The 17,420-nt window shown below is 36.3% G+C and overlaps 2 protein-coding genes across 2 annotated transcripts in view; one reads left to right on the top strand and one right to left on the bottom strand.

Annotated features, from left to right (window-relative positions):
* Positions 1–14,575, top strand: part of LOC111411735 (phosphatidylserine decarboxylase proenzyme 2-like) — a 27,380-nt gene extending 12,805 nt beyond the window's left edge. The window contains exons 10-21 of the mRNA XM_023042317.1: positions 1,806–1,961; positions 2,312–2,396; positions 2,554–2,665; positions 2,917–3,017; positions 5,278–5,325; positions 10,543–10,689; positions 12,098–12,193; positions 12,277–12,351; positions 12,433–12,525; positions 13,476–13,562; positions 13,661–13,711; positions 14,111–14,575. Of these exons, the coding sequence (XP_022898085.1) occupies positions 1,806–1,961; positions 2,312–2,396; positions 2,554–2,665; positions 2,917–3,017; positions 5,278–5,325; positions 10,543–10,689; positions 12,098–12,193; positions 12,277–12,351; positions 12,433–12,525; positions 13,476–13,562; positions 13,661–13,711; positions 14,111–14,242 (1,183 nt within the window). The 3' untranslated portion in view covers positions 14,243–14,575. The remainder of the gene's footprint in view (positions 1–1,805; positions 1,962–2,311; positions 2,397–2,553; positions 2,666–2,916; positions 3,018–5,277; positions 5,326–10,542; positions 10,690–12,097; positions 12,194–12,276; positions 12,352–12,432; positions 12,526–13,475; positions 13,563–13,660; positions 13,712–14,110) is intronic.
* LOC111411736 (putative clathrin assembly protein At1g03050) lies at positions 14,178–17,420 on the bottom strand. The gene is made up of 2 exons (XM_023042318.1): positions 16,230–17,420; positions 14,178–16,141 (listed from the first exon to the last, which is right to left on the bottom strand). Exons 1-2 carry the CDS (start codon positions 16,867–16,869, stop codon positions 15,039–15,041), a joined length of 1,743 nt encoding a protein of 580 aa, XP_022898086.1. The 5' UTR covers positions 16,870–17,420; the 3' UTR covers positions 14,178–15,038.

Genomic DNA, 17,420 nt, shown 5'->3' with positions numbered 1-17,420 from the left:
TTCACTACCAGTTTTTGTACTTTTTTTTGTGGTAATCTCGTCTCTTGGAAAAGTAAGAATCAAACTGTAGTAATAAGGTCAAGTGCAGAAGCAAAATATAGGGTGATGGCTCATACTACTAGTGAACTGACATGGTTGCAGCGCTTTCTTCAATAAATCAACCTTTCACCCTCTACTCCTATACCGATGCACTATGATAATCAGACTGCTCTACATATTGCATCCAATCCAGCCTTTCATGAAAAGACCAAGCATATTGAAGTTGATTGTCACTTTGTTTGGGACAGGATAGTATGTTGTGATACATATACACCATTTGTGAAGATCGGAGACCAATTTGCTAATATGTTTATGAAATCGTTGAACAATAATCGGTTGAGATTTCAATGTTCCAAGCAAGGGTTATAAGATATATATACCCCAGGGGGAGTGTTAAGAAAGAAAATCAATTAAGAATAATGTATATTAGGCAAGATCATTATTTGGTGTATTTAATTTCCATATATGTACACGTTATTTTTCTGTATAATAAAAAGAAGATGAGAGGAAGAGTTGACCTTCTCTGCTTATGCCAAACTCTCGTTAAACATAGAAAATTGCTGAAAATCGGCATTGTAATAGGAAAGGATTACCTTTGAATCTCTATTTAAAGAGAAGAACACATTCAATGAGATTCATTCAATCCAATTCCATCTTGTCAGGATGAGCCCAGACCAAGCTGCTGGTGCTGATCTCGTTTTTCAATAAGACCAGACTACAGGTGTTGCACCTCAGCTCAGGCCATACAAAGATTGTGCATAGGGACTGGGGTCCTGTTAGGAGCCCTCTCAGCTGACCTGCAGAAGGGTTCCAACCATTCTACAAATACATGGGGGCAAATCTACATCAGCTACGCATTTTCTCATTCTCTACGAGAACCCTGTTGATCTTTGCTTGAGTTATAGTAATAAAACATCGAAGTAGAATCGACCACCACAACTTCTTGTGGCCAAGCTTCTCACTACTAACTGTCTTGCGGATTGTCCAGTCGATTTTAGGTTTTATGATGACAAGGGTTCATACGCCGATTTCAACGTCAGAAATTCTTTTTCCTTGCTGTAACTAAAACAACATCCTATGCATTGTGTCTTAGTCGTACTTACCATTGACCAGATGTTTAAATGCTGGAAATATACCTAGAAGAATGATTAGAAAGTAAAACATTCATATAATTGTGATGATCTTTTTTACATGTGTGCATAACCTAATAGCATGCGTTTATTGCCAATATAGTAAATCCTTTGTCCTGTTCTTGAGTCTACACACTTTGATCAGAACAAACTCAAATACCACAGTAACCTATGCATATTATGGTGGTTACTGCTTTAAGTAACCATGTTGTCTTGTTTTACATGGTTTGCAAATGCTCTAATGCATTTGTACTGGCATATACCTCTCATTGGAAGTGCCTAGTGTCTCACATTGGTACGCTCCCTGGGAATTTCACTTAACATATAAACGTCAAGATCCTTCTTCATTTCCTTCGCCCTTCCGGAGCGCTTCATCTTTTTAGTTCCTGAAGCTAAAATGTATCTACGGACCCAGTTCACGAAGAATAGGCATTTCAGCCAATATTTTAGTTAGTGTTCTTTACCATGTATCTGAGGTTCTGTTACAGAAAATTTTCACCTACAACATATGCACCACCCCCTTAAGGGAATAAGCTGTGTATAGAACTTGAAATAGTTTAAAGATAAGATAATTATTCTCATCACTAAGAAAAAATTTCACGATGCTTACATATTTTTCATCCTTTTTGGTTGCAGGGATCCACTTATTAATTGTTGTCCTGTCTGTGGTGAAATTCTTAAAGTTTCGGATAGGTTGAATACCATGATACATTTGAATCTTTGTTTTGATGAGGGAACTGGAAACCAGGTTATGACGGGAGGATTCTTGACCGATAAGCAGGCTTCCAATGGGTGAGAACTTTGCTGACCTTGAAATTATAGCTAGTGATTACCTTGCATTGAACTAAAATAATATAGCGATTTAAAGAAGTTAATTGGGGAGAAAGGAAGTGGAGAAGACGATGAAAGAAGCTGTCGAAATAAAGAAATGAGATCCAAGAAAAGGCAATAGGATACCCAACTCCCATAACACTGTCCCATACTTATTATATGGTCAACATGAATCATAAGAATATGCTTCCTCATGAACTAATCTACATTATTGTATTCTTATGCATGGACAAAATGTTATTTCCATTGTTAAATTGAGTGTGTGGTTTTCTAATTTTCATTTGTTATTCTAAAATTAAATACCTCAACAGGTGGATGTTTAAAGTAAGTGAATGGGCTCATTTTTCATCCTATGAAGTTGGTTTGAGGTCTGGATCAGGTGCTTCACATATTCTGGTATGCTCTCTTTTCCTCAGTGCCTTCCCTTCCTGGTGATTCTCGTGTTTGAACAAATGAATCCTCTGTAGTGTTTGTGATCTCTGCTATTGAAATTCTTTCTCGTTGTTGCTTTCTTTCGTAACCCTTTGATGCTGCACACTCTTTTGACATTTAGGTTTTTGAGCGGAGAACAAAGAGATTAGTGGAGGAAATAATTGATGCTAAGATTATTTTGTCAATGAGAGCCATTTATCAATCTAAATTTGGACTTGGCCTCATGGATAAAGGTATGAATTTTGACCTATCATTGCTTCATAAGCCATTCCAAGGGAAAACATTGAATTGTATGTAAACAGCTGTCATCGCTCTCTTTCATGCATCTGTCAGTTTCTGGTTATATTCTATAATTCAATGTGATGCTTCCATCAATTTTGGAACTTCAGCAGCTAAAGTCCTGTAATGCTGAATTATTTTTCTTTACCTTTGTTAATACAGCTTATATACATCCTTGATTGTCAGCAATCCATTTTGGATGCAGGGGCAAAGGAACTCTTGCAGAGCATATCCGAAAAGCAGGGCAGGAAAATGGATTCAGTCGAATCTGCTAAAGACATACCAAAATTTGTTGATATGTTTAAGGCATGATGAACTCTCAATGCAAATAGAGTTATCTTTACTTATCCATCGTATTATTAGTTTATCAAACTGTATTGCCCTGGGAGACTAAGTTCTGGTACAATGTCGTTTATAAGTACAATGTATGTTCGCTTATTTAATGTGCAGTGAAGTCAACTATGATGCAAACAAAGTTAGCTCACCTAATTTTGTTAGCTGTAGCATGCTTTTCCTTCTTAGTGTGGGTGGGGTGGGGTTGTGAAACAAACTTCCCTATTATCTTTTGGCTTTTCCGTCAACATGCATCACTGGTGTTTTTGAAAGAGGCTGTGACCAACATGGTGGTTTGATTAGTTAGGGTGCAATCAAAACAATAGTTTTTGCTTGTTCACGATTGTTATTTATTTAGGGGTCTTTTTCCACGTTAAGTGCAGGAACTATTGCTCTTTGTTTCTCTATATTGTCTATCTCGTATGACTAATAATAATTTTTGATAGGTGTATGACTAATAATAATTAAGGGACTATGTCAGAAGGCTTAACATTGAAAGTTGTCCATTATTGGTGAAATGAAAATTGGATAGAGTAAAATTATTTGGTGTTCATTGAAAAAAATTGCATTGCTCAGACGGACCTAGATAACAGCAAAACCATTTAATTAGCAGTTTCAGTAATGTAATTATACAAGCCTCACTCATAAATTTATGAATATTCAAATTAATCAGGAACATAAACACAACTTTTGCAAGTTAGACAATGATTGAAAAATAACGGAAGACATAATGGTGTCTAATTCAAGAACTTGCAGTCTCAGATGACCAGATTTTCCTGGCTTTTCTTCTAGCATTCTTAAAACTTTGAACACAATGTTGAGAAATGATAGATTTGGTGGATTACTGCAATTACAGTAGATTTATTGGTTTAATCGGTCTGCTGTTGTTGGTAAACTAGATTCGCTATATTCAGTTATTCTTCCTTCTATTTTGTATTATGTAGACATGACAACTATAGATTACTTAAAATAATTTGTAGGTGATTTGGGTGGTTTCCTTTTTACTCTCTCTCGAATTATATGTAAATAAGTAATCTTTTCAGTGAAGAAATACATAAAAGAATAATTTCTTCTACAATTCTCTGTCCTAACAACTATGTTAAAACTTAGAAAAGAAAATTGTTGTGGACAGGGAAGTTGTACATGTATAAAAAAAAAAAAAAGATTTCTAAAATGGATCTCAAGTAGTTGAATAGCACTTTCTTCAGTTATCTTTGATGTATAAACAAGTAAAGAATTATATTCTATGCACGTAATGAGTTTTCTGGTATGTGTGTGTATGCATTCTTTTGCTGGTCCTGTTGTCTTCTACTGTATATAGGTACTCATAATGGGAATTCGTGTAACTTGGGAAATGGGACAACAAAAAACCATTTTGGAATGAAGTGGGACTTCCTTCTGTTTGAAAAAAGTTCCTTATGTCTAATATGGAAACGAAAATTTATTCATGATTTGTTCTGTGGTATAGCCCAATCCGTATCCTGCAGAAAACAAGTAACTGTTGCTTGATAAGCCTGTAGTTTCTGATAAGATTGAAGCAATGAAGATTGTCTCAAAATTATTCATTTTGCTAAAGCAATTAAATTTTAAGCTTTTCGAGTTCTCTTTTTCATTTAGCATGAGTGGTGTATGGATAGGCTAATGCTAAAACCTTCATCTGTCGTACTTCACATGAATCTTGCAAAAAATCGTCATCTAGAGCTAACTCTGAACTTAAGTTAGATATTATAATACGTTTATGATGTGTGATTTAACGAGTGCTGATGCATTTACTCATGGTTCTGACAATCACATTGCTTTCATCTCACATTTTGAGCCTCTAGGTATTAACAATAACTCCTACAATTTATAGAAGAATTGATCATCAGGAAACTCATGATAAAATTAGCTGATCCAGACAAGGGGAAAAAAACTTGTACAGTCCAGTAAAATAACTATTAAACCTAATAAATTGGATTTACTAAAGAGACAATCCGTGCTTTTGAGTGTCAAAAAATATTCGGACAGTCCAGGTGCAGTGGTCGCATTGGCTTCTGTTCTTCAGTTAATATAGATTGTCACGAATATATATATCAGCACTGTGATCTTAAAATTATTGTTTTATATTGATCTATATGCATTATAGTATGCATAAGTTTGTTCTCTGAAAGGATATTGGGAATAGATCTTAAATCAGGTTTCTTGGAAAATAGATTTTTTCCCTTCTTCTAATTTGGTGACTTGGTCATTGCAGGATCAAATCAATTTATCTGAAGTCAAATGCCCTTTAGAGAATTTTAAGGTAGGTCAAGGGTTTGAGACAAATTGGTATTCTTAAAATGATTGACTTAATGAAATATTGCTTGAATATTCACTTCTCCAACGTTATTGTCATTGCATGAAACTGATATTAACTGGTATCTTTGTCGGGTTTCTTCTTAAATAATTGGATATTTGTTTCAAATGTTATATTGTAGTTATTAATGCTAGTAACTTGACCAATCGCTGACGATCACATTTAAAAACTATACCTTCTCAAAAAATAACTCTTCAATATTTATTCCATTTAAGGGTTCAAACCACCGATAACAAGTTTAGGTCTAAAATAGAGACAAGAAAAAATATTTTCAGTAATTTTATCTGAGTTATTAGGATATCAAACTGTATTCAGTCACTGTATTCGCGAGGTAGATGCAGGCACAAACTAATGCTAAAAGCAAGTTTCAGTTGAATGTACTCATCGAAAATGAAAAGAGAAGAAGAGAATTGTGCCCATCCACTTATGGTTGAAACTTTCTGTTGGTTTTCTTGCAAATAAAATAAAGTTCAAAGAAAATATACCTAGTTTTTCCAAATATGTGACATGAGTAAGGCTGATTTTTTTTCTCTACTGATCTCACTCCTATAGCTGTTGTTCCATCTTCATCTTTAAAATCAGCATATGCTTTATATGAACTTGGTATATAATCATCTCTGTCTGATGTTTTATGAGTTGGTTATTACTATCTCCGAAATCCTCTGTGTCAGATGCTTTTTCCCCTTAGTGTATGAAAAGATAGCTGCGTCCTTTTGGTTGATGGTTAGTGAAATCTCTTTGTTAAAAAAAGTTACAAAATACTAGAAGGTTAAAACAAAAAAATTGCCCATGTCATAACTAGGGTTCCCTTTAGGGGCACGGTTTAAAAGCATATATACGTAGGCCCTGTTTGACCAACATTTTTTCAAAAAAATACATTCTTAAACAGTGATTTGACATCATTTCAACTACACATTCTTTAATAAAATAATATTACATACAAATCCAAAACTTTTCCTTATATTTTAACCACATATTTCCCATCAATACACTATTCAAAAATGCATTCTTATGAAAATAATGTAGATCAGACGGGCTTAGAATAGTATTGTGGAAAGGGTAGAGAGGAGGCTAGCAGGGTGGAAACGTATTTAACTTTCAAAGTGAGGCCGTCTTACTCATTAAATCCATTCTCTCTAATCTCCCCACTTTTTTTTTTGGTCATTGTTTCCTATTTTTGTTGCAGTGACAAATAGATTAGAGAGGATTTAAATGGAGTTTCTTTTGGCAAGGTTTGGAAAGGAGAGGAAATTCCATTTGGTTGATTGGATTGTTGTTTGTTCTCCTATAAGGATGGGAGGCTTTAGATTGAGGTATCTTATTTTGTTTAATAAGACCTTATTGGGCAAGTGGGTGTGGAAATTTGGAGTGGAGGGGGAGTTTTCAAAGAGAAATCATAGGGGCGAAGTATGGAGTGATGGAGGGGGGTTGTGCTTGGTCGAGGTTGTGGTTCTTATAGGGTGAGATTGTGGAGGTATATCCGACAAGGATGGAATGACTTTCGGGATAGTAATAGAATCCCAGTTGCTGTAGCTTTATTAATGGATTCCTTCATTGGCAATAAATAGTATAATAGATGATTAATTGAGCTTTAAAATAATAGACAAGTTCCACGGCTATTAGAGAGGCCCGATCTCTCCTATTTCACTTAACAGTGTATGGACGATCCTTTCTACTCCTTCGCCTGATACATTTACACTACCATTTCCCCCCTTATTCTCAAATTCCCCCTTATAACTAACTCGAATTGGAACACTCTAGAATATGGCTTAACAAACTTGAATGAATAACTTGGGATCTATCATTACTCGCCCCACTAAATCCACCTTGTCCTCAAGGTGGAAGCTTATGAATTCATCATACAACCACATAATTTCCTTTGCAAAAACTCCGGTCACGATCACCACAAAAACGAGATGTTTTCCCCCTTTGAAATGGACGGACTTACTTAGCGATTATCATTAGTATCCAAGCAACTCCATAGCTTGTTGCCTCTACCCACAAAAATGTCTATTTTTTTAAGGCAATGAGCCATCATGATACTGGTTGCTTGGTGAATTGAATACGCTATCTGGGAAGATAAGTTGGGTGGGTTAGGATTGCTATTTAGGCTGAAATTATGGGGACTTGTGCTTAGGCCGTAGTTGAATTTATATGGGCCTAAAATAGCTTGGAACTTTTTAAAATGCTCATTAGGGTCCTCGATCCTTGGGGCTAGATCCAGAATTTGGCCCAGACATGGAGGCTTTAGAATCTTCCCTTCTGCCCAATTCTTTGCCCTTAGTCGATTGAAAAAATCACCGTCCATTGCCTCTTTTAGAATCACGCAGTTTGCCGATAAGGAAGCCGCCAACACCACGAAGTCCAGAAGTTTCTCATCATTTTTGGTGCCAAAAGACAGTTGAGTCATGCCTCTTCCCTTTTTGCAGATATGGCTACCGTTAAGCCATTCCAATATTCTCACCTCATCTCCTCTATGCCGATATTCTAGTCCGGGCATCGCCACCACTTCGAACTTGTGCCGATAGTCTCGGCCCGGTCCATCCCGTCATCGTGACACGTATTTCTCCCGATTTCAGAATTGATTCCCTGCTGCTGATTTTACAGGAGGTCAGTTAGTTGCTGGAGATGATGCTCCTGTTGCTGCATGCTGCGTTGGTGCTGATCTACTGTGAATTTCTCTTCATTCCTTCATCATGAAATCAAGTTTCTCCATCAATCGTGACATGCCCTTTTGAATCTCAAATTTCATTGCCTCAAACTCTGATTGCAGTCCATCCATCCTTATTTCCAAATTATTAACCCGATCTTCTAATTGCTTTTCTTTATCAAATGTAATATCCCAGGGCCACATTGGTTGCTCTGATACCATTTTTATAGAATCCCAGTTGCTGTAGCTTAATTGATGGATTCCTTCGCTGGCAATAAATGGTATATAAGATGATTAATTGAACTTCAAAATAATGGACAAGTTCCACGGCTATTAGGGAGGCTCGGTCTCTCCTATTTCCCTAAACAAAGTGTATGGATGATCCTTTCTACTCCTTCCCCTAATACAATTATACTACCATTTCTCCCTTTATTTCCCAAATTATCCCTTATGACTAACTTGAATTGGAACACTCTAGAATATTGCTTGACAAACTTGAATGAATAACTTGGGGGTATATCAGATATATTGACTTTTGTGGTGGGAAATGGTAATAATATCATATTTTGGGATGACTTCAGTTGCTAAAGTTGGGTTTTCCTTGCATTGCATTTGGTGCCGAAGCGATGAGCAGTAATAAACTTCTTGTAATAAGAATTATGTAATAACCAAGAAGAAGGTTGGAATAACTTGCTTTGATATTGATTGTAGAATGATTGATTATTATAAAAGCTGTACAATACCTCTATATTTATAGGCAAGATTATTCCCTACTTTCAATAGTATTAGGAAATTGAAACTAATTGAAAATATAATCCTAATCAAATAAAAAATAAAGTCCTATCATAACTATATAAGAAAACTAAATAGATAAACAGAATTGAAAAGATAAACTCCTGGAAAAGATAAAACATAATTGTAGTAGGAAACTATTAATTGTAATTGTGTTGTACTACATTAGCGTTGCTTTAGTGCATTTTGCTAGGGTAAATGATGTATTAGCCATACACAATGAGAGTTATAGCTGGAATATATTTTTAGAAGGGTTTACAAAACTGAAAATTTGATGATTAAACGTTGTTTTTGACATCCTTGCATGAGGTACAAATTCTGATAGGAGGGTGATCGTAACAAGTGGAGGTTGGCACGGGATAGTATTTTTTCAGTTCGCACTTATTTAGATCTCCTTTGGGACTTGTGGTGAGTTCATTCCCTTAGAAGATGGGGTGGCAATATAAATTGCCTCCACGGGTGGCATTTTTACTATGGATAGTTATTTGAAGAAAAGGTTTTTATTTTACCAAGTGGTGTTATGTGTGTAAGAGGGATAGAGGACGATTGACCACTTGTTCATTCATTGTGATAGTGTTCATTGGCTGTGGAACGGTATTCTGGCTTCTCAACATATGGATTGGATGTTGCCTAGGTTTATAGAGGACGTATTGCAGGAATGAAGGAGAAAAATTTGTGATAAGGATAGCAAGCATGTATGGGATCTTATCCCATAATACATCGTATAGTGTATGTAGAGAGAAAGCAGCAGCTGCTATTTTGAAAGACTAAACACGGACGACAAGCAGATTAGAGAATTGTTTTATATGACTTTGTATACTAGGTTTAATGCTAACATTACTAATTCTATAGAAGGGTTGTCTAATTTGATGTTTTTTTCTTGTTTAAATTGATAATACACTTCCTGTATTTTCTTTTTTGATTAATAAAATTATCTGGTTATCTATCAAAAAATAAATAAATTAATATAACAGGACTGAATTTCAGTAGTAGGCAGGTGTATCTAGTGTTTCTATTTGCACGTTTTGCTCTTTGCCTTGCTGGAGACTTTATGGAAACTATGGATATTTGATTTCTTCGGGGTGATTATGACTGTGTTCCTAAGTTATGCAGTTCTGATATACAGCTCAGATACCAAATTGGAAGCTATGAAAAGAAAGAAAATGAAAGCAAACAAATGTAATAGGTGTTCATGATTCCCTTGTATACCCCAGAGGACAAAAGTTCTCCACCATTGTCAACGTTCCTCTTGAAATAAGCTCCCTTTTTTTTCGTTTGGAGCTTCAGACAGGATAATACCCAACCTTTCCCGAGTAACAAAGTTTAGTTATTTATCTTTTACCATAAGCGAAATGCCCCAGTAATAATTAGTGATGTTGGTTAACGGCCCCCTGTTGAATCAATCTCTTTATGGGAGGGGAAGAGGGAGCATAAGTTGTGGGACAACTACCTCTGGTTACTTCAGTATATACTGGTGAAAGAAATTCAAGTTGTTGGAGGGAGAAGCCTCTTTTCCTTCATCACGATTGAGTTTCAGACTCAATACTCCTAACACCATTTGTATACCTTCTGTCTACGTGGATTGCATTCCCTTCACTTTGATGCTTGTTATGATTACAAAATTTACTCATAGAGGAGGTTCATATCAGTTTCATCTGCATAAATATTTAGATTTTAACTTTATTCTGTAGTTTCTTAACTCGTACATTTCCCGTATGCAGACATTTAATGAATTTTTCATAAGAGAGTTAAAACCTGGTGCAAGGCCAATTGCCTGCATGGAACGTGATGATGTTGCTATATGTGCTGCTGATAGCCGGCTGATGGCCTTTAAAACGACTACTGATTGTCTAAGATTTTGGATTAAGGTAAAAGCTACTTCTCTGTTCAAAGAGATGCACAACTTTCCACTTCTGTGTAACTTAGTTATTTTTAATGAATATGTGAAAATTTAGATTGCTTGCAATAGCTTTTGCCTTTATGTCATTGTATACTTCTTTCCTGCTATAATCTAATTGGAATAGTTTAGTATACATAGCAAATAGATTGCTTGCAATAGCTTTTCTTGAAAAGGATTACTACCAAAGTGGAAGCAATAAGATTTGGGAGAACTATTTTCTTTTTCTTTTTCTTTTTCTTGATTATAATAGGTTGGTTTATGATTTCAGTTTCATTTTCTTGGATTGGTAAAATTAGGGAATTATTAACTCAATGATGGCAACTAAATATGTGGGTTGCCCTCATTGCTAGACTTAACCTAATACCTTGTGGCACGAACTGATGACAACCATGCAACACCGTGTCCACACTTCGGAAGACACCCCTCTCTTTCAAGAGGAGTCGCTGAAGATATTTATAGATTATTCTAAGTGCTATGTAAACTAAACCATTCCAATTAGATTATTTCATTAATTTATTTATTTTTTCATTTTCTTTGAGTGTCTTCTTTGTTCTCTCTCCTTTTCCTTCAGACGTACCTACCTATGTAAACAAAGGCTTTGTACACTTTCAATTAACATATTCCTTATGATCAAATTATTTTCTTTGTATTTTTTAGTTTTCAAACGTCATTCTTATTTCAATGGTTCCAATTCTGCTCCCACATCACTTCTCTTTGTAAATTTAATTGCCATTTCTAAGGTTAGGGAAGTGTTGTTACATGCATTCATGGTCTTCTTCTAGTTTTCAAGCGTTGTTAGCATCAACATCTGAAAGCGTTGACCGGAAACAACTTGGTCACGAGCTTTTTCTTGCATGTGCTCCTTGTCCTCCCCCGGCTGCTTTTCTTTTGACTTGTAATTGGCATACCTTTATCCTTGCCATCTATTAGTTTCATCATCTAGCAATTCAAGTGATAACTGCCCCATGGATATGGCACCAGGCAATTGCTCAGAACTCTCTCTTTGTGTGTGTTTCTGCGTGTGCTCAATTTCTTGAACAAATATTGAGCAGCAGTGGTGGTCTAGTGATGTACTCTATCAGAGAGGTCATGCAAGAACTTAAGTGATGAAAGATGATGCACTATATATTTCTAGACAGGATATAAACATGTGCCCTTGTAATTATATACTCCCATGCTTTGTCCTTTATGTGATGTTTTACTTCCACAAAAAGATAAGTTGTAGTATACCCCTTAATGCTTATCCATTGTTGGAGAAATTTAGCCAAAAGAAGAATGCATTAACTGTTATTTGGAAAGCTTGTCTTCTTTATTTTCTATATATGTTTTCATGCTGCATATAGATAGTATCCTTAGCTTCTCCTTTGTCACATTAGGGGAGAAAATTTTCGGTCCAAGGTCTTTTAGGTGCAGAAGTGTGCTCCAGCTCGTTTGTTGATGGAACTTTGGTGATATTTCGGTTGGCACCACAGGTTCTTGTCAATTTCTCGTTGTTCATGAATATATGTTAGGTTCATAATTTTGTCAAAGTGAATATATATGCAAATATTGGCAGGATTACCATCGTTTTCATTTTCCTGTTTCTGGAACTATTGAGAAATTTGTTGAAATTCCGGGATGCTTATACACGGTATGTTCAGATGTATGTCTTCTTACCATCTCTGTTTTATCTTTGAATCATACTCATTTCAGTTGTCTTTTTGCCTTTAAGGTTAACCCTATTGCAGTGAATAGCAAGTATTGTAATGTGTTCACTGAGAATAAACGTGTTATCGCTCTCATTTCAACTGCAGATTTTGGAAAGGTTTGTTATTTCAGACACTTGCCCCAAGATTTTCTGAGTTGTGGTAGAAATTAATTTGTAACTAAAAAGTGATTCCCAACATTAAAATTTCTTTGTCCCGCAATAATCATTTGTGTATTATATTAATTATGTTTCCTGTCCATCTATGCTTTAGATGATTATTATGCCACCAGCTCCAGAGTAATCATCATAATTTGTCCGCAGTATCCTTTGGAATTAATGATTTCTTGTGAGTCTCACAGTGAAGGCTGATTCCTTCACTTGTCCAGTCATCCCGATAAATCTGATATATGACCCAAATTGAGGTGTCAAGTCAGATTGTTTATGATGTTAAGCATGATGTGTCAATAGTACCATTATCTGAAATTTCTGTCACAAGTTTTAATTTTCTATCATACCTTCCCCCTTTTAATTGGAATGTACTCTGGGCATTCTTTTAATCATGGCACTATGAGTATGAATACTTAAATGATTTGCCTATTCTTTTTAGTGTGGCAAAATGATCAGTTCAAATGATTCAGCAAGTCTGTCTTCAGAATGATTCATCAAGTTTTTCTTTTGAATTTCACTGTGGGAAGATTTTGAATTGTTACACATGAAATTCAGATATTGATTTTTTACACGGTTTTGAGTTCAGTAAACCTCATATTTATAGGATAATCGTATATGGTCCCCTTATCTGTTATCATTTCTGAACTTACACACTTTGATTAAATGTTTGAGTTTCTCATCACTCTCACACTTGATGGGCTGAACTTCTGCAGTTGATTTGCATATTTAAACAAACATAAGCTATGCTTCACAGTAAAATAAATAAATTGGTTTTCACCTGCGTTTCATGCTTCTAAGTTCTAATATCGAAATCTATTAACCATTTCAGATGTTACATGTCTGAGCAGAAATTAAATATTTACTACTTATAGTCACTAAATGTTTTTAAATGAGTGCAGGTGGCATTTGTTGCTATCGGAGCAACTATGGTTGGTAGCATTACTTTCTCTAAAAAGGAGGGTGATCATGTGAAGAAAGGAGACGAGGTTCACAATAATTAATATTAAACTGTTTCGATTAACTAATTCACAATATAATTTTTTGATCTCTAAGTTTATTGCACTTTCACCAATTCAATTCGCAGTTTGGATATTTCTCATTCGGTGGAAGTACGGTGATTTGTGTTTTTGAAAAGGTTAGTACCCATACTTCGTCAATCCAAAAAATTGATTATTTATTTTATTTGCCAGACTATTTCTTGAAGATACAATCACCTAAAGTTTAGTGGCTTGGAGGGTGATGGGGCTTACCCTACCTAAATAGCTACCGTCCCTTAGATTTTAGGAAGACTGTTTTGCAGAAATGAAGAAGTCTTACTTTCTTCAAAACCCCACTTTGCCCATTCACATGCTAGTTGATTATATTTTCTTCTAAAATTGGTCGAATGTGACATTGACAAGCCTTGCACGTTGTCAGTTCATTGAGTAAAATTCTCGTTTAAATGAATTGCCAGCAAGTTTGAGTCAAAATCATGATAAATTGCTCAAGTGACTGTTGAAGCTATGTCCAAATTTGTTGAAAAATTACTCTGCAGGATACAATCAAGATAGATAACGATCTCTTGGAAAACAGTGCAAGATCACTAGAGACCTTAGTTTCTGTTGGTATGAGCCTTGGCATCTCCACTAAGATACCAGCCGATAGCGAGTTGCCTGACACCCAATAAAAAGTGCAACAGGGGATTGGTATGTGCAGCAAATTCTACAGCCAAAAATCGTGGATATGACTGATGTGAATATATGTACCTGTACAAATGGATACTGCTTGTTTTGCATGTTATTGCTTTAACGATAATGGTAGAGGCCATGCCAATTGTCGCCATTATCCAGTGAAAGTATACCTGGTATTCATTTCTCTTAGCAGTTTCACAGTCAATGCAAGTGAGATAGACATGAGGTATACATACATTGGGATGTGAATCATAAAAATGCTAGTGTTGTCTGTCACTGTTCTTGTTTTGTGCCTCAGTATCAATGAAAGCATTCTTAGAATAGCTGTATTTTCAAAAGCATGGAGTAATTTGTTACTATAGTTCTGACAACTTTCCGGAGTACGTCAAGTTTTCATGTCATAATAGTTATTTTCTGGCTAACTGATCTCTCTACATTTCTCAATTTAACAGTAGCCCTATCATAATAAATACTATGCAAAAAGAGTTATTGCTGAGTGAAAATCCATTTCAGTCAATTTATTTTCCATTTTATTTTTTATAATATATTAAGCATTTAGTATTTGCAATGTGATTTTTTCTTCTCCACCTCCAGGATAAAAATGTACTATTGTCACTCTACTACCGTAATCTGTTAGTACGAGTACCTTATAGATTATATTATACTCAGTATCTTTTAGAGCACTTGATTTCCCATGGCATCAACAGATCTGTTTCAAGGTTCCTGACAATATTTCCAGTTGGTACAAGAAAGACTCGTTTTCCTTAGCGCTTTATAATTCTCTGTACCTCTTCAGTAGGATCTCATGTAACCTCCTGTATTGTTTGGATATGGATTTTGACGTAGGTTAGCTAGTCCTACTTGTCCTTGCAGTCCATCTCTTGCATACTGTTGCCACATTAACTGCTCTTCTACCAACTGTCTCTGTTTCTTTTCCATCTCAAACATCTGAACGTAAGGTGGTGGTGCTATTGCGAGTGAGGCTGCAAAAGGGTCGGAATCTGTAGACATGTTGGCTGCTCCACCAGTTGGTGCTGGCAATGCTAACGTGGCTGGCCTTCCAGTTGAACCTAGTGCAAAACTACTTGTACTTCCAGTGGCTATAAGACCTGAAGAAGATGCTGCCTGAGCTATGACCCCTTGTTGATACATTCCATCAAGCATCAATGAGTCAAATCCTCCGGGAAGTGATGCCTTTTGGTTCGACAAATAGCTGGCTGACTGAACCAGTGCTGCTTCCCAATCATCTGATTCTTTGAAGGCTTCCCATGGAGTTACAGTACTCGTCATGGTTGGCGCTGGATAGCCATCAAATAGGGCTAAAGCCAGTTTGTCTCCATGATTTTCTGTATTTGTTGCATCTTCACTTAAGTTCAACAAATCTCTTACTTCTTGGGTTTTGTTATCTTTCTCCTTCGAGGTCTCCTCTTCCTCTTTCTTTTCTTCTCTATATGTATCATGGTATTCTTCTGGCGGTGGTAAGGTTTTAATTCCATTATTGTCCTCTTTGGGTTTCGACTCCTTGGTTTCTTCAGTCGGTTCAGGTTTTGGTGCCGTGGTCTGAGCCCTCCTCTTTTGTGCCATTATTGACTTCTCTTTGATGAATTCATCCATGACTTCTAGTTTCTTCTGTGGTATTTTCTCAACATCTGGATATTCTGAAGAACGTGCTACTCCGACACTCTTGCAGAAGTCATAAAAAACGTCAAGATCATCATACTTCTTCGAAATTCGACAGAAGATCTCGTAAACTTTTACTGAGTCAGGGATATCAAGCTCCATGAATCGATCAATCAAGATACCAATGATTTCTGATATGTCATAATACAGCTGAAAGCTCTCTTTCACTATAGGGTACAGAGCAACAGTTACAACCTTGTTATATATTGCAACCCCTGTTTTAAGTTGAGAAAGTTGGATGAATTATATACAGGAAATATTATTTTGGTAAAATATAATGGTAAAAGCCATAGAAAAACAAACCTGCTGGTCTGCATGCTAAAAATCTCTCAAGAAATTGCATCAGATGATGAATCCTCGAGAATATGCTTTCTTTTTTCATTTCGTGCACAGGTGTTGCCCCAACACCCTTGTCCATCCGGCCAACCTCTTTTTCCTCGTCGTAGGCAAATGTGCTGCACTTTCCCCTCCTGCCTTGCATCTTGAATTCAAGCTGTTCATCCAGGTACAACGCATATGTTCGGATAAATGCAGAATAATCCCATGTGTTCGAACTAGATCTGTCTTGAAAATCAGACATGTTAAGAAGACGAGTCCCACGCCTTGTAGCAAAGAAAATCTCCTGTGCAAAGGCTGGATCTCCTTCTACAAGTAGCCCCTGGATCAACATCAATGTCTTCAATGCCACAACCCAGTTCCTTGTTTTGCTTATGCGCCTAGAAATGGTGCTAATGCATGCGCCTACATATTGAGGCGAGTAACACGTTATGCTCAAGATTTCTCTAATATGCTTCTTGTCCGGAGGATATTCTTTGTGCCTGGTCGCCTTGACAATGGCCACCTCGAGGTCTGAAAACGAAGAGCTGCTACCAACTTTGGCCAAGCTGATGCTAGTTTGATCCTTGACTGCTCCAATGACATTTCTAAACGTACTTGGAGCCATGAATTGTAAGTCTTTAGCCCGAGTAGGATGTCGTTTTCTGGGTGTACAGGCTCATTGCAGTAGATTCAGAAGTAACACCGTGTATACATGTACAATGATCTACACTTACAAACTTCTCCATGTACATTTTATGTGGCATATGAAAATGTAAAATCTGAGGATCTGGGATTTAGATCAAAAGGGTGGTTCAGATGAATTTATGGGATTTTATGGGAAGGAAAAGAAACTTTTGGAGACAGGAAAATTTCAATGGTATATGATTAGCACAGAGAAGAAAGACGGAAAAAGAAGAAAAGGAAATCTCTAGCTCCTCTTTCTCTTCCTCTTCTTTTTGCTTTTGCTTTTGCTTTTCCTTCTCTCTCTCTCTCTCTCTCTCTCTCTCTCTCTGTGAATCTCCTCTTGTTTTCGTTGTTTTTGGCTGGCGTTGATTAACCAGCATAAGATATCCTCTGTTCTTGCATTAAACACGGAGGTCCCATTCATCATACAGGTCCATGGTGTTTCTTATGAATGTTGTACCATATATAGGAGTGGGAAATTTGGACACTGAA

Source organism: Olea europaea, chromosome 16, assembly GCF_002742605.1.
Source record: "Olea europaea var. sylvestris chromosome 16, O_europaea_v1, whole genome shotgun sequence".
Lineage (NCBI taxonomy): Eukaryota > Viridiplantae > Streptophyta > Magnoliopsida > Lamiales > Oleaceae > Olea > Olea europaea.
This window is presented reverse-complemented; position numbering and strand designations above follow the sequence as displayed.